The sequence below is a fragment of the Nuphar pumila genome, chromosome 16, assembly GCF_984573655.1.
Source record: "Nuphar pumila chromosome 16, dmNupPumi1.hap1.1, whole genome shotgun sequence".
NCBI classification, from domain to species: Eukaryota; Viridiplantae; Streptophyta; class Magnoliopsida; order Nymphaeales; family Nymphaeaceae; genus Nuphar; species Nuphar pumila.
Genome location: NC_143264.1, coordinates 60,953,020 through 60,978,431, shown reverse-complemented (window position 1 = coordinate 60,978,431; position 25,412 = coordinate 60,953,020). Strand labels below are relative to the sequence as shown.

The following is a 25,412-nucleotide window of genomic DNA, read 5'->3' as shown; positions in this document are numbered from 1 at the left end:
TATTCTATTGAAACCGAAAACAAGGAATAAGAAATAAGAAATAAGAAAATAGCTTTACGACAAAGACCCAACTACTATTGAATTCTAATATAATTCAGAACAAAAATTTAATATCAGAGAATTCTGCTGCCACCTTTTTTTTTAATGATTGGTAAACCCGAGGCAGAAATAAGAATCTGTTCTGAATAAAATTCAATCAGTAAGAGGTATGCTATTTTGAAAATAACGTGTTTTCTTTCGGAATATGAGAGAATATAGAGAAGCGATACGAAACAGAGAAGAGAATGGATTCAAAAATGATATTAGTTAATCAAGACATATCTGGGATCACTTTCGGATCTGAGTCCGATGTGACGTCAATGTGCAAAAAGGTTTTTATGTGATCCTCTTCAACCTTTGAAAACACGCATAGATCAAATCTGATCTTGCATGATTATTTAAGCTTGCAACAATATGACAATATGACAATATGAAAAGAAGAATATTAGGCAAACAGAGAATCAGAAATATGACAGCATGAACAAATCCAAGTTTTGGAAGAAAAATACGTTGGATTTTGTAAGAAGGAGAAACACGTTATTTTGAATGGTTTGATTTGAAGAAAAGAAGAATAAAGGAGGAAATCAATTAGAGCAATAAGAAAGGGGATAAGGAGAAAGAAGAAGATCTTGGATTTAGAAGAAAATGGAGAAGGAGGACGCTTTACTGGATGTTCATAAGAAAATCACGATCCTCAAGGTTGGATCTGGAGCTCTAATACCATGATAGAAATCGTAGATTTCTTCTTTCATACACTAGACCAAGCACATAATGGAGAGAGAGAACGAGAGAGAGCTGCAGAATCCCCAATTAGGGTATTCGGTTTTTGCTTTTCTCATTAAGTATACACAGATACAATAATTAGGGTATGAAAATACCCATTACATGATATGTTAAAATTATAACATGCCATTAATAAGCATGTGTTTAAATAAAACGAATTGGGTCTAGATACTGAGATCCAGATCCAGTCGTGAATGACAGCGTCTTTTCACACACACACAGACACACACACACACACACACATATATATATATATATATATATATATATATACACACACACACATTCGTATGTACATACCCACAGTTCAGGGGTATTTTGGTCTTTTGACCATTGTATAGGTGTCACCCTTAGGGAGTCTTGTTTTTATTTTTCTCTTTTTTATACTTTGTTGTAGTGTCAAGGGCATTCTTGTCCTTGACAATTGCAACACCCAACAACTAGATTTCTAGCCATTGGGGAGACTCCTAATGGCTATATCTTGGAGCTCCCCACTCCCCCTTGCGTATAAATATGGGTCTTTGACGCCCTTGTATTCTAATGCATTTTGTATGCATTTTCAAGTGAATAAACATATTTTTTATATTATCGCGCGTGTTTTTTTAGGCCCCTAAGTGGCTTTTGTGTTTTGCCCTCTTTGGGGGATTTGTATTGGCCTCTTGTTTGAGGTGTGTGAAGAACACTTGATTTCATTACATGGTACAAGAGCCATTGCTTTTTTTATCGTGGTAGAAGCAAGCTCATGTGGATGTGAGATTGTGGATTGTACGATCGTGGTGCTCAAAAGAATTTTGCCCTTATTATCTTCTTCTTCCTCCTTATTTTTCTATCTTTCTCTTCTTGTACCTATAGAGGATGAATGAGAAGTGATCACCACCATGCCCGTGAGGCTCAATGACTCAAACTATGTGAGGTGGACATCCATAGTGAAACACAAGATTTGGGAAATGGCCTATGGGGTTTGGTGGATGGATCTAAGAAGGAACCAAAACTCGTGATCACCAAGAATGAAAACAACAAAAAAACTGCATTTTAAGGAGATGAGATGAATAAAGTCATTATCGACTATGAAAAGAGATGGAAGGAATGGAAGACGGGTCATTCCAAAATCATGGGATGACTCATTAATAGTATTGAAATAAAGAAATGTTCTAGCTTAGCAAAGTTTGAATTTGCTAGTGATGTTTGAAAATATTTCTAAGATATATATTCTTTAAGAGATGTAGCCCATATATGTAATCTCCAAAAGAAAAAAAAATCATAACCCAAAGAAGTATGAGCATAAGAGAATATTACAATGCTCTTTTTGTCCTTTGCCAACTTGACATTGAAATCCGAGAAAAACAAATTAACTTAGAGCATTTTTACCAATTCATAAATGGGATTAGGCCCGAACATAAACGGGATTAGGCCCGAATTTGAAGGAACTAAATTGACCCTTCTTCATAGAGGAGGTGTTCCTTACATAGTAGAAACTTTAGAAGAACTAAATATGAAAGAAAATAGATTTAAAAAAAAAACTCTATAAATTTTTTTTTGATGCGTGCTATGTCAAGACCCGAGAATCATAAAAAAGCATATAGGCCTTCTCATTTTGGAAAAGGCCAAAATGACTATGGAAGGAGTTCAAGTGAGTATGTGAAGATCTCAAATGACTATGAAAGAAATTTTAGTGACTCTGAATACAAGAGAAGTGGTAACGTAATATGTCACTTTTGTAAAGAACCGGGCCACATCAAGCCATTTTGCCCAAAAAGGAGAAATGAAAAGGTGGTATCTATGGGAGCATCAAGCGAAAAAAGTTACGTAGATGAAGGTTCCAAAAAAGTCTCCTTTGCTCAAATCAAGAAAATCCTTCAACCACTAATCAAAGGTCAATGTTCCTCTCTCTCCGGTGCGGTTGTATCAACATGCGTGGACCCTGGTAAGAACTCTTGAATTTTTTTATTCTGGTGCCTCTTTCCATATGACTCCAAATGAGTCCATACTATCAAAATGTTTAATTAACTCAAATGATTCTTATGTTTCAACCACCGATGGAACATCTTTAAAAATCAAAAGTTTGGGTATTTTTAAAAATTCTTCTAAAAACAACAAATTTTTTTATGTTCCAAACATTAGAGTATTACCCAAACTTAACTTAAATCTCTTATCGGTTTCTCAAATTACCGACCATGGCTGTGAGGTCACCTTTTCATCTAATGATTGCTTGGTACATGATCTTCAATCCAAGAAGTTGATTTGGCGAAGCCATAGAAGAGACCTCTACTACATGGACAACTTGGAACTATTAAATCAAAATTTGTGTAGTTTTATTGAATAGAAAAGTATTGAACATTGGCATAAGAGATTAGGACATCAAAGTATGTGAAAAATATAATTTTTTCTTTTTCTTGAAAATTGTAATGAAAAGGATTTGTCTGGTAAAGATTGCAAATTTGGAAAAATGAAATCTCTACCTTTTGGAAATAGCCAATTTGGATTTAAAGAACCTTTTGAGTTAATACATTCGGACGACACCAGTTATATCCAAAGGAGGAGTTTCCTATTATGTAATTTTTGCAGATGATTATAGTAGGCACACATGAATTTACTTTCTTATTATGTAAACAATATCCTAAGCATTTCAATCACGCATAAAAGAGAAAAAATGAGGTCTCAAAAAAGAGTTAATTAACTTCATACATACAATAATGGGAACAAGATAATCAATATGAAACACACATACAATAACTATTATATATTGTATTCCAAAAATACCCTTTATTAGTCTTCTTGTATTTTGTGTTACTAAGGGTGTTTTAGTAAAGATGTATTTTAGTGTAAAGTGAATATAAATAGTTACAATGAGGCACAATTTTCCCATATTAGGAATCGTGAGAGTTCCGTCCAAACCTCTCTCTTGTCTTCTTTCTCGCTGCAAGAACCTCAGAAAACCTAAATCTGACATTTGTATGCATTTTCAAGTGAATAAACATAGTTTTTATATTGTTGTGTGCGTTCTTCTAAGCCCCTAAGTGGCTTTTGTGCTTTGCTCACTTTGTGGGATTTGCATTGGCCTCTTGTTTGAGTTGTGTGAAGAACACTTGATTTCATTACAGAGGGGGGCCAAGCAAATGTGTCCTAAATCCTTTGGACATGAAATTGTGCAATCCTGTTTTAAATAAAAGTTCACCTATGTACCACTTCAATGTATTTACTGTGATATCAAACAACCTAGATCAAAGATTTGGTTTAAAAGTCAAACCTTGGCAAGTCTATCCAAGGAGTAAAGACGTGGCTATAGATATTTAAAGCTCAACCAACTCCTAGTACTTCTCCAAGCATGTGAGAACTCATCTATCATATAATGAACCTTATTATCAACTCCAGACAAGCTTACACAATAGGGGCATGGATGAGCAGTCTCAGTGTTTGTAAGACACATCAGTTTTGTGAAAACTCATGCACAAAACACCCAACTGTATCAACCCTTTGGAATGACTTCTCAATTGGGCAAAATCCCAGATCGAGAATTATTAATCTAAGCTCAAGATTGACAAAGCAAGTAACTAGATCAGCTTAGTCTCGATTGGCCATCTGTGGTGCTTAACTGAGCTAATAATTTGAGTCATGATGATTCCCTTGGTCCTCCATGTAAAATTCATAGCAGTCCTGATCTACATGCCAAGTCAATCAAAACTTTAGAGTACAGTTAAACTCTCTATACTGAGTCTATCCCATGTTACAAGATACCCCAGATACTCCCATGCCGTGTCCCCTCATATGCTTTTCTTAATTTTAAATTACAAAAAATAGCATGTCAATGACCTTTTACCTGTGTCTATGTGACAAAGGTCTTTCTAGTATGGTAGCTTGGTAAGTGAGCATCACTTAAAAGTAATTGTTTTGCATTGATTATGAGTTAAAAGAAAGAAAAATATGAAACAATATCTACATGCAAGAATTATTTATAGAGATAATATTGACTAAAGTTTTGAGGAGATAGAACACAAGCAATTGGTTATTTGCAAATATTATTTATTAAGACAGAAACTAGTACGTACTCCAGACCTTCCAACCTCCCCTCCACCCAAAAGAAAGGTTTTGACGGACATGATCATATAAAAGAATCATCCTAACCTTGCTGCACCCCAAGAAGAGTTGAAGTAAGAAAGCGTGAATTTGGCCTACTCCTCTGCCGAGGCTGACGTAGGTAAATGTGAACTCCTTCTTTGTCAGCTTGTTGACGCAATGCTGTTGCTTCTTGTAACAGGGCTGATGCAAGGCACTTCTCTGTCTCTGGATCCATTGAGCTGACTGTTATTAGCTTTATCACACTGCACCGGCAAAGGGAAAACCTGAATATGTTTTAGTCACCATATAAAATGTAACAGAGGACAGGACATGAACAGAAAAATATAAATTTAACACAATTAAAAGTAAATAAAAGTTATGCCAGAACAAAAGATTGATACCAATAACACAAGACAAAACTTCATCATAATCCAATAAGTTGACATCAAGATAAGTACAAACATGGTGTAGCCAAAGGTGCAAACACATGAACAAGGGAACTAATAAGAACAGAATGCATACAGACAAACAGCTACCTTCTTATATTCAGTGAAGAACCAGGAATACAAGAATGGAAAACAATCTCAAACTTGGTAACCTTCTTTTGCTCAGCGAAGCTGTTAAATTATGTAATCTAATCATGCAATGTAATATATATATATATATATATATTATATATATATAAGGTAATACATATACATATATTAATATATATGTATATGTATCTACTTATTATATATATAAAATATATATTTCTAACTGTTTAGCCATAGGGGTAGTTTAGTCTTTTTACAATATATCCTTTTTAGAATATGTTTTTGTAATTTCCTTTTATTCTTTTTCTTTTTTCTTTTTGCTGATTTTTGTAAAAGGTGGAAAGCACCTTGGAGGGGCCCACCATCTAGTCGTTGGGCCCCTTCCAACGGTCACATTTGTGACCGTTGGAAGGGGCTCCAACGGCTAGAGGTGGAGCCTCTCCAAGGACTCCACCTCCTCTATTTAAAGGGGCTCTCCCCTTGTGTATTTCTTAAGGCTTTGGGATTATAGCCCAGGCTTGTGTTAGTGGAACTTATGACTTTTGGGTTCGTATTTGTGCATTTGTGAAATTGTGCTGTGCATTGTGTGCGCAAGTGTTTCAAGTGTTCTTGTTGGGCGTTTGTATACCCATTTATTTCCAAGAATATTGTAATATTGTTCGTAGTATCTTGTTGGAGATACTTTCACATGGTATCAAAGCCTCGTTTGAAGAAGGAGGATCGTCCGTTTCTTCTCTTTTGAAGTGCCTCGAAAAACGTGCCTTCAAGCTATTGAAGTTTGGAGTGGATCATCTCCTTCGAGCAATATTTTAGAAGCCTCTTTTGTCAAGAAAGAATTGAAAAGCCTTTGATGTACGTATTGTTTTTCATTATCTCTCATCTCTAAAGGGTGAAAAAGACTCTCATTTCTCTCTTGGGTTCAAACTCAATGGGTCCAACTATCATGTTTGGGCCGGTAACATGGAAGCTCACATCAAAGGAAAAGGGCTTTGGGGCTATGTCCAAGGCTCGATTCCTGAACCGAAACCCAAGATAACTTTAATAGAAGGAGGAGAGATAAAAATTCTTGAAGGAAATGAAAGAACAAAGGCCCTTGAAGAATATACGAAAAAGCATGAAAAATGGGAAATGAGGAATTTTAAAATCCTCTCTTGGATATTTTCATCCGTAGAAACGAGAATCAATGCAAATATCATAAAGTTCAAGAAGGCTTCTCAAGCATGGGGATATCTTGAGAAGATGTATACCTCTAGGGATTTATCCCACAAATACTATCTCCAAAAGAGGGCGCTAGTGCTTCAACAAGGAGAAATGTCTATTAGAGAGTACTTTGCCGAACTCTCTTGTATTTGGGATGAGCTTGCTATGTTCGAACCCAAATGGAGTGGTGAAGCCATAGAGCTTCGTCACAAACAATTGGAAGAAGATAGATTTTTTAATTTTTTAAATGGGCTTAGGCCCAAATTCGAACAAATCCGATCTTCTCTTTTATCCGCTTTTTCTTCTCCCCCTCTTGAAGATGTATTAACTAAGTTAAGTGGGGAAGAAACTCGGATGTGTATAAGCAAGAATACCCCAAGTGTATTAGCCACACCTTCAAATAACGAAGATAATGAAGGTGTAAATGTCGTTTCAAGATCGGGAAACAACTTAAAGACATACAAGCCTCCTCATTTCAAAAACCAAAATCCAAGTGGGCAAGGAGGAAGGAGGGACTATAGCAAGCTTACTTGCTACTTTTTTAAGGAACCGGGGCACATCAAACCCATGTGTCCAAAGTTAAAAAAGCTTTTTGCCATGGCCACTACATCTTCAAATGAAGCCCTCTCTCTTCAACAAATCGTAGATGCTCTTCAACCCCTTCTAAAAGGGGCCACTTCCGGTGCGGCCATGTCAACCTCCTCTCCCCCCAATAAGATTTCTTGGCTTTTGGATTCGGGTGCTTCCTTTCATATGACTCCAAATTTTAATTCTTTTTCCGAGTATACAAAAAAAAATCCCCTTCCATCCTTTGTTTCAACCGCGGATGGAACGTCTCTTGAAGTAAAAAAAATGAGTAACTTTGAAAAACAAGGATTTTTTATTCCAAAAATTAGATTTATACCCAAATTAAACTTAAATTTACTTTCCCTTTCTCAACTCTCGGATCATGAGTGTGATATAAAATTCTCATCTAACAAATGTTGGATACAGGATCGCCAGTCCGGGAGATTGATCGAGGAAGGCTCTAGAAAGGGTGATCTTTACTATGTTGATTCCCTTCAAGTTCCAAAGAATCCTTTTTGTAATGTTGTCCAAAAAGATATTAATGTATGCCACAAAAGACTTGGACATCTAAATATTGTAAAAACTTTTCATTTGCCTTTTGTCAAAAGTTTATGCAAAAGTGATTTCACTTGTAATGATTATATACTTGGGAAAATGAAAAAATTACCTTTCTTTCAAAGATCTATGTTTACAACTAGACCATTTGAAATTGTCCATTCTGATGTATGGGGTTCGGCACCAGTTTTATCAAAAGGTGGATTTGCTTATTATGTTATTTTTTTTACGATTATACGAGATACTGTTGGATTTGTTTTCTTAAACACAAATATGAAGTTTTTTCAACTTTTAAAACCTATCATATGAAGATTAAGAATCAGTTTAATGGGAATCTCAAAATTTTTAGAACTGACTCAGATGGAGAATACCTTTCAAATGATTTCAAAACTACCTTGAAAATTATGGTATTCTTCACCAAAGATCTTATCCAAAAACTCATCAACAAAACGGGTTAGCCGAAAGAAAGCATAGACATATAATAGAGACAACCCGAACTTTGTTGGTCTCTCAAAACATCCCAAAAGGTTTTTGGGCTGAAGCTGCTCTTGCATCTGTTTATCTGATAAATCAACTACCTTCTAAAAACTTGAACAATATCTCGCCTTTTGAAAAACTGTATACTAAAGAACCTAACTATAGTCGATTAAGAATATTTGGTTGTAAATGCTTTGTTCTTACTGATAAGAACGATAAGCTCTCACCTAAAGTGATTCCTTGTGCTTTTCTTGGATATTCCGAAACCCATAAGGGGTTTCGTTGTTATGATATCAAGAATGATAAGTTGTGTGTCTCTAGAAATGTGAGTTTTCTGGAAAATGTTAATGGTTTTGAAAAAGGTGAATCCTGTGAAGATAACATGGATTATTCTTTCCTATTTGAAATGTTAGCTCATGATGATGACAATGAGGATAGTGATGATGGTTTTACTCCTAATGACATCAATGAAAATGAAGATAGTTCCCCTCCTCTTCCCTTGGTACCTCAACATAGTAATGAAGAAGATTTAAGAGAACCTATAACATATATCCATAGAGATAGAAGTAATTTCAGGAGTGCTATTGAAAAATACAGTGAACCTAGTAGTTCTAGTTCAACAAATGATGATCCACGAAGAACTGAGAGAAGTACAAGAGTACCATCTAGGTTTGTCTCATTTGATTATTTTTCACCCAGATATAGGGCTTGTCTTAGCGCTATTCACTCTTACTTTGAACCAAGGAATTTTGAGGAAGCTAAAAAATGTATAAAATGGCAAGAAGCTGTGCAAAATGAACTCATTGCTCTTAGGAAAACAGAGACATGGGAATTCCAAACTCTATCTATTGGAAAAAAAACCATAGGTTGTCATTGGGTATTTAAGATTAAGACTAAGAGCGATGGATCTCTGGAGAGATATAAAGCTTGATTAGTTGTTAAAGGGTACAGTCAAGAGTATGGATTTGACTATGAAGAAACTTTTGCGCCCGTTGCTCGAATGGTAACTGCCCAATGTCTCATCTCTGCTGCTTCTATCAACAAATGGAACATCTATCAAATGGATGTCAAGAATGCTTTTCTTAATGGTGATTTGAATGAAGAGGTTTACATGGATGCTCCACCTGGAATGAAGACTCCCAAAGGGAAGGTGCTTCGCCTTAGGAAAACCCTTTATGGCTTAAAACAAGCCCCTAAGGCTTAATATGATAGGTTCAACTCTGTAATGATAGAAAATGGTTTTTCATCTTGCTTTACTGATATTGCTTTATTTGTTAAGAAATTTAATGCAGGGATTGTTATTTTACTTCTATATGTGGATGATATGCTTATAACCGGAAGTGATTCTAAAGGGTTTAAAAGCATAAAATCAATTTTAAAGGATAAGTTTGAAATGTCTGACTTGGGTTTTCTAACTTATTTTTTGGGTATTGAAGTAACTTACTCTCATAGAGGGTGTTTTTTATCTCAAACTAAGCTTGTGTCTGAGATTATTGACAGGTCAGGTATTACTAATGATAAGGTTTGTGAAACTCCTGCTATAGTAGGAGCTAAAATGAAAACTGATGATGGTGTTCTTCTCTCCGATCCTACTCCCTACAGACAACTTGTAGGATCGTTGATGTATCTGAGTATTACAAGACCAGATATCTCACATGCAGTTCATAGGGCAAGCCAGTTTCAACATGCACCAACCTCCGTTCACATGAGTGCTATCTTACGAGTCATAAGATACATAAAGGGCACTCTAAATAAGGGAGTATTTTTGTCCTCTTCCTCTGATTTAAAATTAATTGCATATACTGACTCTGATTGGGGAGGTGACCCAAATAACTGTCACTCCACCACTGGTTTTTGTGTGTTCTTAAGAGATTCGCTGATTTCATGGAGATGTAAGAAGCAGCAAAAGGTGTCTCTATCATCAACTGAAACCGAATACCGTGCCATGGTGACTACTACCATGGAAATTGTATGAATTCATCAATTGCTGGAAGATATGAGGATCACAATCGAATGACCTACCAAGCTATTTTGTGACAACAAAAGTGCAATTTATATTGCTAAGAATCACACTTTTCATGAGCGGACCAAACACATAGAGATGGATTGTCACTATGTTCGTGAGGCGTACCTCAAAAGAGTCATTGACCTTCCATATGTCACGTCAGTCAGAATATCAGTTGGCGGATTTCTTTACCAAAGCTTTGTGTGCTCCGCGCTTCAACTTTCTTCTTAGCAAACTCTCGGTCATACTGCCCTAAGTTTGAGGGGGGTGTTAAATTATATAATCTAATAATGCAATGTAATATATATATATATATATATTATATATATATTATATATATAAGGTAATACATATACATATATTAATATATGTATATGTATCTACTTATTATATGTATAAAATATATATTTCTAATTGTTTAGCTGTAGGGGTAGTTTAGTCTTTTTACAACATATTCTTTTTAGAATATGTTTTTGTAATTTCCTTTTATTCTTTTTCTTTTTTGCTGATTTTTGTAAAAGGTGGAAAGCACCTTGGAGGGGCCCACCATCTAGTCGTTGGGCCCCTTCCAACTGTCACATTTGTGACCGTTGGAAGGGGCTCCAACGGCTAGAGGTGGAGCCTCTCCAAGGACTCCACCTCCTCTATTTAAAGGGGCTCTCCCCTTGTGTATTTCTTAAGGCTTTGGGATTATAGCCCAAGCTTGTGTTAGTGGAACTTATGACTTTTGGGTTCGTATTTGTGCATTTGTGAGATTGTGTTGTGTATTGTGTGCACAAGTGTTTCAAGTGTTCTTGTTGGGTGTTTGTATACGCATTTATTTCCAAGAATATTGTAATATTGTTCGTAGTATCTTGTTGGAGATACTTTCACAGAAGCATCACAAGTATAATGGAGAACAAGATTAAACTGAATATTTCTCCTCACCAAAAACAAAAAAGATTAAACTAAAGATTATATGAGTCGACAGATCAATAGGCATTGTTTTTACTTCAGTTTGTAATATGTTATATTGTCAAGGACATTTCTATCCTTGACAATATAACAACAATATAGATGTTGGAGCTCCCAAAAGCTAGATTTCTAGCCGTTGGGGAGCCCCAACAGCTATAGTGGAGAGCCACTCATTCCCCTTTAGTCTATAAATATGGGGATTAGTCCCCTTGTAAAGGTTATGCATTTTTTTTGCATTTGACACCTAATAAAGACTTTTTTTTATTGTGTGTTCAGGGTTGGTGTGCTTGTGCTTTTTGCCCCTTTGTGTGGGTGTGTATGTGCCTCTTGTTTGAGGTGAGTGAAAAGTTCGTGATTTCATTACATAGTATCAGAACCATTGCAATCGTTATCGTGGTAAAACGTGTTCATGTGGGTGTGATATCGTGGACTAGTGGTGCCCAAAAGTCTTCCACTTCCATATCTTTCTTCTTTCTTTCAATCTCTTTATCTTTCTCTCTCTTTCGTTTCTTGTATCTACGGATGATGAACGAGAAAATGGTTGTCACCATACCCGTAAGACTCAACGACACAATATATGTGATGTGGGCATCCAAAGTGAAGCACAAGATTTGGGAAAAGGGTCTATGGGGTTTGGTAGATGGATCCGAGAAAGAACCAAAGCTTATGCCTTCAAAGAGTGAAAACGGCAAAGAAAATACACTTCAAGGAGATTAGATAAACAAAGTCATTGCCGACTATGAAAAGAGATAGAAGGAGTGGAGGACGAGTCATTCCAAAATCATGGGATGACTTATTAATAGTGTTGAAATAAAAAAATGTTCTAGCTTAGCAAAGTTTGAATTTGCTAGTGATGCTGGAAAATATCTCCAAGATATGTATTCTCTAAAAGATGTAGCTCATATATCTAATCTCTAAAAGAAAGAAAGATCTATGACCCAAGGAGATATGAAAATAAAAGAATACTATAATGCTCCATCTCTCCTTTGGGATAAATCGACTCTTTTAGAGCCTAAGTGGCATTGTCCACTTGACATAGAGCCCCGAGAAAAACAAATCAACTCGGAACATTTCAACCATTTTATAAATGGGCTTAGGCCCAAATTTGAATGGACCAAATCAGCCCTTCTTCGTAAAGATGGTGTTCCTTTCATAGTAGAAACCTTAGAAGAATTAACTATGGAAAAGAATAGATTAAAAAAGTCCTCTCCTAGCAAAGATGAGGAATCGGTGCTTGCTATATTAAGACCCGAAAATCATACCGAAGCATATAGGCCTCGAGTGATTATGAATACAAAAAATATGGTAATATAATATGCCACTTTTGCAAAGAGTTGAGTCACATCAAACATTTTTGCCCAAAAAGGAGAAATGAAAAAAGCAGCCTCTACGTGATCACCAAGTGAAAGCGGTTTTGTAGATGAAGGCTCCAAGAATGTTTTATTTGCTCAACTCATGAAAATCCTTTAACCATTAATCAAAGGCCAAGCTTCCTCACTCTTCGGTGCGGCCGTATCAACATGCGCGGACCCTGGTAAGAACCCTTGGATTCTTGATTCTGATGTCTCTTTCCATATGACTCCTAATGAGTCCATACTATCCAAATGTCTTATTAACTCTAATGATTCTTATGTTTCAACCGCCGATGGAACGTCTTTAAATATTAAAAGCTTGGGTACTTTACAAAATTCTTCTAAAATTAATCAATTTTTTTTATCCCAAATATTAGAGTCGTACCTAAACATAACCTAAACTTTTTATCTGTTTCTCAAATTACTGGCCATGGATGTAAGGTCACTTTTTCATCTAATGATTGTTTGGTACAAGATCTCTAGATCCAGAAGCCGATTGGGCAAGGCCATAGAAGAGGTGACCTCTACTTCATGGACAATTTGAAACTATCAAGTCAAAATTTTTGTAATTTTGTTAAGAAGAAAAGTATTGAACATTAGCATAGGAGATTAGGACATCAAAAATGTATTTATTCCCTTTTCTTGAAAGTTGTAATGAAAAGGATTTTGTTTGTGAAGATTGCATACTTGGAAAAAAGACTTTACCTTCTGAAAATAGCCAATTTATATCTAAAGAACCTTTTGAGTTAATACATTCGGATGTATGGGCACCGGCACCGGTTATCTCAAAAGGAGGAATTTCTTAATATGTGATTTATGTGGATGATTATAGTAGACACACATGCATTTATTTTCTTAGACATAAATCCAAAGTATTTGAATACTTTCAAAATTTTCATAATTATGTCAAAAATCAATTCAAAATCTCCATCGAAATCTTTAGATCTGATTCCGAGAGAGAATTTTTGTCAAAAGATTTTAAAAGTTTTCTTGATCAATAAGGGATTACTCATCAAAAGTCTTGTCCTTACACCCCACAACAAAATGAATTGGCCGAAAGAAAGCATCATCACATTATTGAAACCACTAGGACTCTTCTAATATCCAAAAATATTTCAAAAAGTTTTAGGTCAAAGTCGTTCTTACGACGGTTTATTTAATTAATAGAATGCCTTCCACCATTCTGGAAAATACTTCTCTCATTAAAAATTATTTAAAATCTCTCCTGATTATTCAAGATTAAGAACTTTTGGTTGTAAATGTTTTGTTCTTTCCAATAAAAACAATAAACTTTTCGCTAAGTCCATTTCTTGTGTTTTCTTAGGATATGATATTGAGAAAGACAAACGTTATGTTTCAAGGAATGTAAATTTTCTTAAAAAAGAAAATAGTTTTGGAAAAATTAAGTCTAGGAAATCATGTGAGTATTCATTTTTGTTTGATCTAATGCATGAGCATAATGATGACACTATTGATAACATGAATGAAAGTAATGATATCCATGATATGCATGAGAGTGTCAATGGTAACACTCATGATGCACATGAAGGCGATATGGCTATTGCTGAACCTCACAATGAACTTCAAATATACTCTGGTCGTATAGAAGGCCAACCACCATGTGCATTAGAAAGGTATATCAAAAGACATAGATCAATCTAGTGTTAGAAGATCTACGAGAATATCCCAAGAACCTATTAGGTTTGTATCCTACGAGTCGTTTGAGCCTCACTATAGAGTCTGCCTTATGGCCATACACTCTTATGTAGAACCCTCCTCCTATAATAAGGCAAAAAATCATCATGAATGGATTGCGGCCATAAATAATGAATTAGAAGCCTTAGAAAAGACCAAGACTTGGGAGATTCAATTATTATCTATAGGAAAGAAAACCATAGGATGTAGATGGGTCTTTAAAATTAAAACTAAAAAGTGACGGAACATTAGAAAGATACAAAGTTAGGCTAGTCGCTAAAAGGTATAGTCAAGAATATGGGATAGATTATGAGAAAACATTTGCCCCAGTAGCTAGGATGACCACAGTTCGAACTCTCATCACCATCACATCTATTAAAAAATGACATATCTTTCAAATGGATGTTAAAAACATGATTGCGGGAGCGAGAAACGACACAGGAAGCGGGATCGGGAAGCAAGGCACTTTCAAAATTTTAGAAAGCGAGAAACGTGGGACGACTTAAAAGCAAATCACGAACCGTCTCGAAAGCGACCTAAGAAGCGAACCAGAAGTGAACCTAGGAAGCGAGGGAGAAGCAAAAAAAGGGAAGCATGGGGGAAGCACGCTTCCCATAAATGGGAAGCGTGTTTCCCATAAAAGGGAAGCGCGCTTCCCAAAAAAAGGGACGCTTCCGAAACGCATATCAAGGAAGCGCACTTCCCCTGCTGTATAGGCGCTTCTGATAACTCTGGTTAAAAATGTCTTTTTAAATGAAACCCTTAATGAAAAAGTCTATATGGAACCTCTACTCGGGTTAGGTTTGGCATATGAAAAAGTTTTTTGTTTACGAAAGGCTCTGTATGGTTTGAAATAAGCTCCTAAGGGTTGGTATGATCGTTTTAGTAATGTAATGGTTCAACTAGGATTTAGATCTTATTATACTGATATTACTTTGTTTGTTAAGTCCTTTGATGAAGGTATAATTATTTTGCTCCTCTATGTGGATGATATGATTATCACAGGATGCGATAAAGAGGGAGCTAGTTATATCAATGATGTTATCAAAAAACACTTTTATATGACAGATCTTGGCTTTCTTTGATATTTTCTTGGGATAAAAGTTGCTAAATCACCCTGAGGGTATTTTTTGTCTCAAACTAAGTATGCAGTCAAAATAATCGAAAGGTCAAGTCGTACGAATGAAAAGAGAGTGAACACGCTAGAGATCATCAATTCAAAGATGAAGAAAGATGATGGATAACCTCTAAAAGATCCAACTCCATATCGCCAAATGATTGGCGCCTTAACATATCTTTCTATTACTCCTCCTGATATTGTTCATGTTATTCATACTGTTAGTTAATTTCAGCATTCTCCTACTACAGTACATATGAGTGTTGTAATGCAAATAGTTAGATATGTTAAAAATACTATCAATCATGGTTTACTTTTATCATCTTCATCCTCATTAGATGTTATTGCATATATTGACTCTGAGTGGGGAGGAGCTGTAAATGATCATCGCTCAACCACTTGTTTTTGTATTTTTGTAGGTGATACTTTAATATCTTGGAGATGCAAGAAACAACAGAAGGTGTCCCTGTCTTTCACAGAAGCCGAGTATCGTGTAATGGCTACTACGGCTTCCGAATTAGTGTGGTTGTGTTGGTCCGCTGTGTCGGGCCCGGATCCGAACCGGACTCGAGCCTGACCCGACCCTGGTTTCTCGAACATTCGAGCGACTGCATCTTTAAAAAGATGCAGGCTCAGTCGGGCGAGGGGTAAAACCCCCTCGCCACTCTCTCTCATCTCTACCTCTCCCGTCTTCGTCCCTCTCTACGGCCACCGATGCCGGCGACTCACCGCCGACCACCGCCTTCATCCCGGGTGTTGCAGACGTCGGCGATCGGAGCCGCCACCGACCTTCGAGCTCAGGCGACCTCTGACACTGACGGCAGCCTCCAAGCTCCGGTGACCCCCCACCTTTGTCGACCCCTTTCGTTCCCTGTGTCGCGGGACGCCGACGATCGTAGCCGACCCTCCGAGCTCCAGCAACGCATCACTTCTTCCCCTTCTTCTGTGGCCATCATCGACCAGAGCAGCCGGCGATCGTACCGCCGACCTCCTGTCCGACCGTCGGTTGCGCCAGAGCCCTCGACGTCAGTCTCCTTCGCGTCGGTTTTCCCCCTTTCGTCTCTCTCGTGCTGTCGTCGACAATCGGAGTTGTCGACGACCTCGTTCCCCGACGGCCACCAACAACGTCGCGACCATCTCCCACTTTCTTTGGTTCCTCCTGTTTCCCTTGGTCGATGACCTGCTGATGCCACCTCTTCACCACCCTTGCCGAGGCAGCTCAGTCGACGCCCACTGCTGCTCTGCCTCGGCAACCTCTGTCGGTGTGAGGCCCCGTCGCTCCCTCTTTGTGTCCGCCAGCACCCACCTCGGCAAACACCCCCCTTCGTTGGAGGCTGACGTTGTTGACCCCGACGGCCCCTGTTACCCCGACCTTTCGATCGACGGTCTCTCGTTCCTTCCAGCCACCGACGACTCCCCCGTTGTTGTGGTCTTCTGAGGTATAAACCCTCTTCTCTTCTTCTTTTCCTTTGTGAGGGGTTGGTCGACAGGGGGCTGAGCCCCATGTCGTCACTTCTTGTCGGCAGGGGGTTACCCCCCTACCTTTTTGCAATCGGTCGACAGGGGGGCTGAGCCCCCTGTCGCCGCCTCTCGTCGACAGGGGGCTCTACCCCCTGTCGCTTTGTGGTTTTTCGGCAGGGGATTTTGCCCCCGTGCCTCCTATGGTCCTCTGTTAGGGGGCTCTGCCCCCTACCCCCATCCTGTGTTCGGCTGCCTCGTGTTTCTTGGTGGGGGGCGAGGTCCCTCTGCCTTTGTCAGCAGGGGGCTTCGCACCCCTGCCTTCTCTTGTTTCCCGGCAGGGGGCTTCGCCCCCCTGCCTTCTTTTGTTTGCCAGCAGGGGGCAAGGCCCCCTGCCTTCAGTCGTTTTCCCTGCAGGGGGCGGAGCCCCCCTGCACTCTTGTTGCTTCTCGGTAGGGGGTTCTGCCCCCTGCCTCCTTTGGTTTCCCAGCAGGGGGCGAAGCCCCCCTGCTTTCCTGTTTTCGAGCAGGGGACAAGCCCCCTGCACCTCGTTTGTTCTTTGGCAAGGGGCTTTGCCCCCCCCCCCCCGCCTTGTTCTTGCTGTCGGCAAGGGCAAGGCCCCTGCCTGTTTCGTTCCCAGCAGGGGGGGCTGCACCCCCTGTCTTGATTCATGTTCTAACAGGGGGTGTTCCCCCCTGTCTTGTTATGGCAGGTGTGGCAGGGGGCCTCTGCTCCCTCCCCTACCTTTCTCTGTTCTAGCAGACACGGAGCTCCTGCTCCCTGCCTCTGCTGTTGTTGCCATGCAGGGCTGAGGCCCCTGCCTCTGGCACCCTTGTCTGCAGGATGCAGAGTTCCTACATCTGCCTCCTGCAGGCAGGAGACCTTGCTGCCTCTGTCCCTCTTTTGCAGGGAGCTGAGCTCCCTGCCTGCTCTCGTGTTTGGGGTCCGGTACCACTGCAGATCTTACCGGACCCGCTTCTCGTTTATATTACGACATATACTAACGTTCTAAGCATCACTGGTTGAACGGTGGATTCAGCTCACCTTCGTGGCTCGAGCTTGCACTTATCTACGCCGCAGGCGTATAAGGACCCGCAACCCCTCAAGGTAGAGAATTTTTGCGTAAAAGGACAATGAACGGATAAATGCTAAAATAAGGAAAGATAACTAAAAGAGGATGATATATGTATACGTATAATATATATACGTAAGTCTTTACTCTCAAGGACGCGGTTTCGCGATCCTTGTCCTCTTTACTTTCTCGCACTTTCCTTTTCTGTTGCCGCTGCGCTATATGTGCCTAGGCTTTTAATTCATGTCTTTACATTTCATGTCTTTACATTCAAGGACGCGGTTTCGCGATCCTTATCCTCTTTACTTTCTGTACTTTACTTTCTTGCTGCCCCGCGCTTTATGCGCCTTGGCATTTACTTTCTGTCTCGTCTTTCCTGCTGCCCCGCGCTTTGCGCCATGGCATTTACTTGTATGTCTTTTTACTCTAGGATGTAATCCTGGTCCTCCTTTACGTTCTCGCACTTTACTTCCTGCATTTACCTTTATTGCCCCGTGCTTTATGCGCCATGGCCTTACTACTTGCTTTTGCTCTTCGTACCTTACTTTCTTGTTGTTGTCGTACTCCCTTGCACTTACTTCTTGTATGTATTGTTCATCCTTACTTTGTTGCTGCACTTCATGCATATGCTTTGCTCATGCATGTATTCTTATCTTTGTCGTATTGCTCCTTTACTTGCTTACGCTTATCGTTTAATCGAAGTGCAACCCCATGCCTCGTGAGTCGTCTTTTACACTTGCTTAGTCAGTATAGGATCTCATATCTCATGAGTTTCTTACGTAGTTGCCTGCTTGTGTGTTTCGATGATCGATGTATGATTTCATACCTCGTGTGTAGCTCTCACGTTTTACCCTCACGGTGCAGCTTCGCCCATCGAGTTTTGCCCCTCGATTTACCATTGTATTAGTATGTGCACGGGTTTGCCCCTTGTCAGCTTGCACTCATTGAGTGCAGTTCGAGTGTATAGTGTATATCGTTTCACTTGCCTTAAGAGCCACGACACACACTTGTGCACTTCAGTTCTTCAAAGATGATGGTCTTAGGTGCAAACCTATTTTCAGAGATGTATAGCTTTGTAAAGCAGAGATAGCGACTGGATCTCCCAAATCGATGTATTTGGGAGAAGTGTGTTGCAACTTCGGTTTGCGTATCCGATACGACTCAGACCACCTTGTTTAGGAGCCTATGCACGAGTAGGGCGAGAGTCCTATCGAGGTGCTTGCGCCATCGCTAGATCGGCGTTACATCACTTCTGATGCGAGACCTAGTTTCTAGGCTTTCTGGTCCAACCCAGATAGCTGGCGCCTTCCTTTCTTCATGAAGGTATTGTTGTTGGATTTCTTATGAGGAATCCATGCTCCTCCTCTTGTAGTTGTACTCTTAGTCACGTACGATATGTTTGGACTACGAAGAGCAGGACGAGAGGTCTGTAGTAACCTCTAAACGTGTATTGACACATTGAGCTAATCATGTTATGTTGATATTTGCCTAATAGGCAGAATGCTTGCGATTGTCTAAATGACCCGAGCATGATAAGTTGGAACTTGAATGAGTTCACTGTGGACTTCTGTAAAGCAGATGTGTTGGGATTTTCTGCGAGAGATCCTTACCCCTCTCATCGTAGTTGTACTTTTGAACAGGTACGTTGCGTACTACGATGAGTACGATGAGAGGTCTATGTCTACCTCGAACGTGCAATGACACGTGTTTGAGATCACAAGAGATGTTTCTACCTTCACGATGAGTTGACCCCTCTCCTCATGGTTGTACTTTTAAACCTGTACGTTGCATACTGCAGTGAGTAGGATGAGAGGTGTGTGGTTGCCTTGAACGTGCAATGGCGCGTATAATTCACATAAATGATAATCATGCGCCTTCACAGGCAAGATGCTCGATTGGGTTGAAAGACCAGAACATGTAGAATGGGACGGCGGTTAAGAAACCCCCCGTCGTGCTCATTCGAGACAGTTCATCAAGAGAGAGGATGGATCGTACAAAACTCCGATGGACAGTCATTAATGGCAATCTTGGGCAAAGATCTAACTTCCCCAGTCATCGGAGGTTAGGGGAAATCCTTCAGGCCACTTTTGCAGAAGTTCGGATGCGCATCCATTGGGCCTTTGTTTGCCTTTGGAGATTTACTCTCTTGGTCATTGGCCATTCCCTTAGGAAGCGGACTCAGTCAGTCATTCGGGGTATAATAAAATACATAGCATAATGAACCCCTGAATCGATTCTGACTGTTTCTACGTTTTGCCTTGTGCGTACTGACAACGGCAGACTCATAATGAGACAAGATATAACTTATACACATGATCATGAGATATGCGTGTTGTGACGTGAATTGATTGCTTGCTTGTTAATTTGGTACGCTACTCGTTGAACTATGTACGTCTGTCGAGGCGTTACTTTAGTTGGTTAAACTGCTTGCGCAGTTCTCTGTTAGGTAATAACTAGCTTCTCATACTAGTCAATTGCTTATAATACTAGCATTATGCTAATTGTTACATATTGTGTTATAACTGCTACCGTATGATTTCTTATCATGAGTAGCTTATGAATTGCTTATGATGCAATGACTTATACTTTATGATTAGTATAATCACTTGTCGATGTAGTGTACGCATTATTATGAATGCTTGTCTTATGCTATTGCTTTGCTTGACTGTTGGATAGAGTTAGTTACTCTTCACCTTTAGAATCTGTGGGATCGCTATAGTTGCTTGTGTAACACTATGATTCTTCTTGCTCTTGTATGTAGCTGTTTGCTTTACTAGAGCTTTGCTTACTCCACAGCTCGTTCGGTCAGTCTGCTAGTCTTGTTTTTTCCTGCTTGAGCTAGCGATTATCTTGCTTATTGCAACCTTTGTTCTTTCTTATCTTTTGCACCCCTACTGGTCTGTTGTGAGACTGACCCATTTCATGGGCAGGTGGTGAACAGGTTGAGACAGCTTGCGATGGCACGATGATGTGATGTGTTCAAGGCAAAGCCCCTTTCCTGACGTTGCGCTCCTGGGGACACGTTTGGTGAATGTGGTATAAAGTTTCTTTGAAAACATCTCTTCTGATTAAAACTCTGGATTACTAAAATTGTGTTACCAAAACGTTGTTCTTCTTTTCATTTCAATAAAATGTATATTCGAATTGCAAATCGGTTTATAAGGGGAAGATTGCATTTGTGTTGTAATGCGCCCAAAGTCTAGGGATTTGATCTTTTAAACCTGATCTTCCGCTGAACTTCTGTTTCAAACTCTGATAAATGATTGATTTCAAAGCTTTCAACCTTTCTCATAAAAGGTTTCAAGTCCACGATTTTAGGGTGTTACAATAAATATGGGGATTACTCCCCTTGTAAAGGTATGCATTTTTTGTGCATTTGACACTCAATAAAGACTTTATTTTTTATTGTGTGTTCAGTTTCTCTAAGCCCATAAGTGGCTGGTATGCTTGAGCTTTTTGCCCCTTTGTGTGGGTGTGTATGTGCCTCTTGTTTGAGGTGTGTGAAAAGTTCGTGATTTCATTACAATTTTCTCCTCATATAATTTCATAATATCTCTTTTAATGGTACTATGAGATATATGTTTATGCTTTGGATTGTAGAAATTTAATATTCAAATGAACCCACAATGCTCCACCATTCGAAAGGGATATATATTCCAGGACCATCGCTGCTATGAATTTCTTTGCTACTTCCATCTCAAACTTTACACTTGCAACAACCAAATCACAAGAATTTTTTAATCTGTGTACACCAAAAGATAATACTGATTGTTTTTCCTTGCCAATATGTCCTTTACATGTATTCTTAAAATGCCTCAATATAATCGTCGTACACTCATCTTTATTAAACAATAAAACAATAGGGCAATGTCTACACTTCACCTTCTGCACACCCTTACTATTTGTAAACTCCGTGAAGTGATCTCATACAAATAAAGTTTTTGTTCTCTTTTTTTTTTTGCATAAGCTTCTACTTATGCATCAACTTCAATCTCCAAATGCTCGTCTTGCTCAGCTTGTGCTTGGGCTCTTTCATTATTCCATCTTTTGAAGCACTAGGTTGTTGGACCCTAGGATCAACTGCAGACATTTGAGTTAAAAGAATATGCAGAAGAATTCTGCCTTCGAGATGGGCCAAAATTATTTTATTGCCCCATTGGTTGCTTTCTTTTGGCAGCATATCATTCTTCTTGTGATGACATTTTCAAAATTTCTGCAAAACATTTGACACAAAAAAACAAACACCATCATGAACAAACACTAAAGACTTCATTACAACACTACCATGCAACAAAACATCAAATTATTCATTAAAAAGAAAAAAACCAAAAACCAATTTACAAGCATCAATGCACCACTAAACATGCACAGAAATCACATGAGATGCACCAATGGATTATTTCCATTTTTATTTTTTTTAGTATATATATAAAGCAAAATGTTCTAGATATTAAGTCATAGACTGCCAACTAGTTTGAGAGATCCCTGACACCCTATCGAAGGTAGACAGCAATGACATGAAAATTGGTGTCAGCCATACGTCAAATTTGTATGATCATAGGAACAAAAAGGAACAGTTTGACTGCATAACAAACTTATCACTGATTCAACTGAAACAATTAGGCTAATACAAAATCAATTTTAACTGAAGCAGCCTAAGCTGGCTTTGAAACCAACTTTTTACAACATTACAAGATGGTTCAAAACCAATATCAAGATACCTCTATTACTCCTAGTTCTTCTTTACAGAAACACAAGCAAAGCTTCTTGATATATTCTCAAACATGGACCAAATATGATTGGACCACAGATCATCTAATTTTCATGATATGGCATCATTTCTAGTCTGTTCTCTGTTTTGGAACCCCTGTTATCTCCTGAAACAGTTTAGTATATAGCACCCCTCAAAAAATGGTTTAATTCCTGATCTAAAACCATGCAGTGAGCTATTAGTTATTATTTTAATGAAGTGTGTGGATATCATACACATATATGCAATGATATCTGTTTTTCTCGCCTCATTCTCCCATGACTCCCTTCCACTCCCACTCCTAGCTACTGGAAAATATAATGGTACAGTTTAAATGTTATAAACTTATATGTCCAGTCCAATGGCTAAGACTTAAATAATTTTGTATCAAAGCACTCTGACTGATCACAAATCACAAATGCTTGCTTTTTCAGAGAACATCAAACTTTGTGAGATTAACAAAACATCAAATAACAATCACGCAGACAAATGTGCATGCAACACAATAAGAAAAAGAATTAGACGATTTCAGAGAGCAAGAGCAGAACTACGGAGAACAGGTTTCATTTTTTACATAAGAGAGAGAGAGAGAGAGAACCTTACAGGGCAGGAGAAGCTCTGTGGTTGTGGCCGGAGGGAGACCGCCGGGAGGCAAAGGTGGTGGTGGTGGGACTGCAGGGAGACACAGCCGCACAGGGGACCGCCGGGAGACACAGGGAGATGGCGCCGAGAGTGTGGTTGTGGCCTGGTGGGCGAAGGCGTCGGAAGATCGGAGCCTCGGCCGTCGGGGCGAGAGGCGAGGGGGAGGTACGCCCGAAGGGAGATGAAGCAAGCGGTCCTGCGGTCTGGGCGGGAGAAACAGGGAGATGGCGCCGCCGGGGCCCGGGAGTGTGGTGGTGGCCTGGTAAGCGACGGCGTCGGAAGATCGCAGCAGCGAGGAGGCGTCAGCCGTCGGGGCGAGGCGAAGGGGATCCGAGGGGAGATTGATCCCGAGGGGAGATCGATCGAACTGGAAAACCCTAAATCGATCGAAGGGGTAAAGGGGCGGGGCGGGGCGGATCGGGTCAGACCGGGAAGGGGCTCGAACTCCACTCGAGCCAATCACAATTTGTTGCTGTTCAAACTCAGCTCAAGCTCATTCAACAGCTTGGACCATAGTGAAAAAGTTAAAAACGGCAAAATCTCGAGAGTCAAAAATTCGGGAGATTTTGATATTTTTCATAAATCTCGCATTTTTTGGCAATAAAAACTAAATTAAAAATATAAAAATAAATAAATTTTATAAAAAATACAAATAAAATATATTTAAAAATGAAAATCTCGCAATAAATATCTGTTAAAATGTTTAATATCGCGATATTTGTCACGGTTTGAAAATCTCGCGAGAAATTGCCTTTTTAAACTTTCAAGCAGTTTCTCGCGATAATATCGCAAGATTTTTACAAATCTAGCGATATTTGTTACAGAGGCTTGGACAGCCTGTTTTGTCTAATGAGGCTAGCCGAGCCAGCCCAAGCTCAGATTGAACTCAGCTCCTGTGCAGCCCTAGAGTCTTGCAAGAGGGTGCCATCTTATTAATTGTTATTTGCTGCTGTTGAATGAGATCTTCCGTTTGAACAGTTTCATCTTAGGGATGGCAGTCGACCCGGGGAAAGTGGGGCCCCACCCCGTTTGGACCGGGGATGAAGGGTATGAAACGGAGATAGAGGCCGGGACAAAGGTTAAAATCCATCCCCGTTCGGGAATGGACGTACACTTTTCCCCGCCACGATCCCCGCCCCGTCCCCGCCACGATCCCCGCCCCAACTCGTCCCCATCACTTTTCCCCGCCTCATCCCCGTTTGAACCGGGGATGAAGGCGGGGGTGGAGGTTAAAATCTATCCCCGGCTGGGATGGAGGTTCTAATCTTGAGGCGGGGCGGCAGTGGAGACCTTGTCCCCCGCCCCGCTGCCATCCCTATTTCATCTTGCTACCTTCTTTCTAAATTTTTCAGAAAACTTTCATCGTACCTAAGAATGCAAACTATTGGCGTTCGGGTCAGTTATAGCCAATACTATAAGTCTATATCCTACTAATCGGATATTGGTTAAACTAATCACACACGCGGGCACACTTTTGTCTGGTCACGACCAAGGCATAACGATGCATCTTATGAACTTTAATGACACTTTCAGACCTGAAAAAAGATCAGGTGCAATATTTGTGCATTAAGCACCTGATCACCCTCTATCTCGGGGATGGAGTGAGTGCTTAATGCACAAAATTTTGTGCAATCATATTGCACTAGATCTATCCGGCACCTTTCAGGCTGCTGAGTTTCCTTAATCATTGCTGCATCCAATGTAATTGCACAACCTGTGGGTAAAATTGGTAAATGAGCCAAATGAACTGAATAGAAGGTATTCAAGCTTGACTAGTGCTTGTAGCGAGTCAAGACGAACTCGAGCTCATGGTGAGCCTGAGCGAATCAGCCAACTTCAAGATGGTCTGTTCACAAAACTGAATACATTTTTTAAAATTATAAAATTTGAAGACTATACTTAAAGCTGGAACTGGTTCATGTACAAAATTCCAAAGTCGTAAGCTACCAGAGTCAATTTCTATACTTATTGCTTGCAAACCAAACATTTCAACCAACTATGCTTCACCATATACAATATACGGAAAATAACCATACTGTATGGCTAACTTGACACATTTTCTTATAAACTTTATAATTTTCGATATTGTTCTCATGTTCAAAATCACAAACATCTTGATTTAAAATGACCTTTTTATCCTTAGCACATGCGAAC

General features: G+C 39.4%; 1 protein-coding gene across 3 annotated transcripts in view; it reads right to left on the bottom strand.

The window, feature by feature from the left end:
• Positions 1 to 23,612, bottom strand: part of LOC149813317 (G patch domain protein) — a 31,187-nt gene extending 7,575 nt beyond the window's left edge. Inside the window, exons 1-3 of one of the 3 annotated variants that reach the window (XM_089991518.1) lie at positions 23,215 to 23,607; positions 21,749 to 22,079; positions 4,945 to 5,141 (exon numbers count right to left, since the gene is read on the bottom strand). In XM_089991518.1, coding sequence (XP_089847644.1) covers positions 4,945 to 5,113 — 169 coding nt within the window. In that variant the 5' untranslated portion in view covers positions 5,114 to 5,141; positions 21,749 to 22,079; positions 23,215 to 23,607. Of the gene's footprint in view, positions 1 to 4,944; positions 5,142 to 21,748; positions 22,080 to 23,214 lie in introns of all 3 variants that reach the window. The other 2 variants (XM_089991516.1, XM_089991517.1) reach the window with 2 other exon arrangements.
• Between the last annotated feature and the right edge of the window lie 1,800 nt (positions 23,613 to 25,412).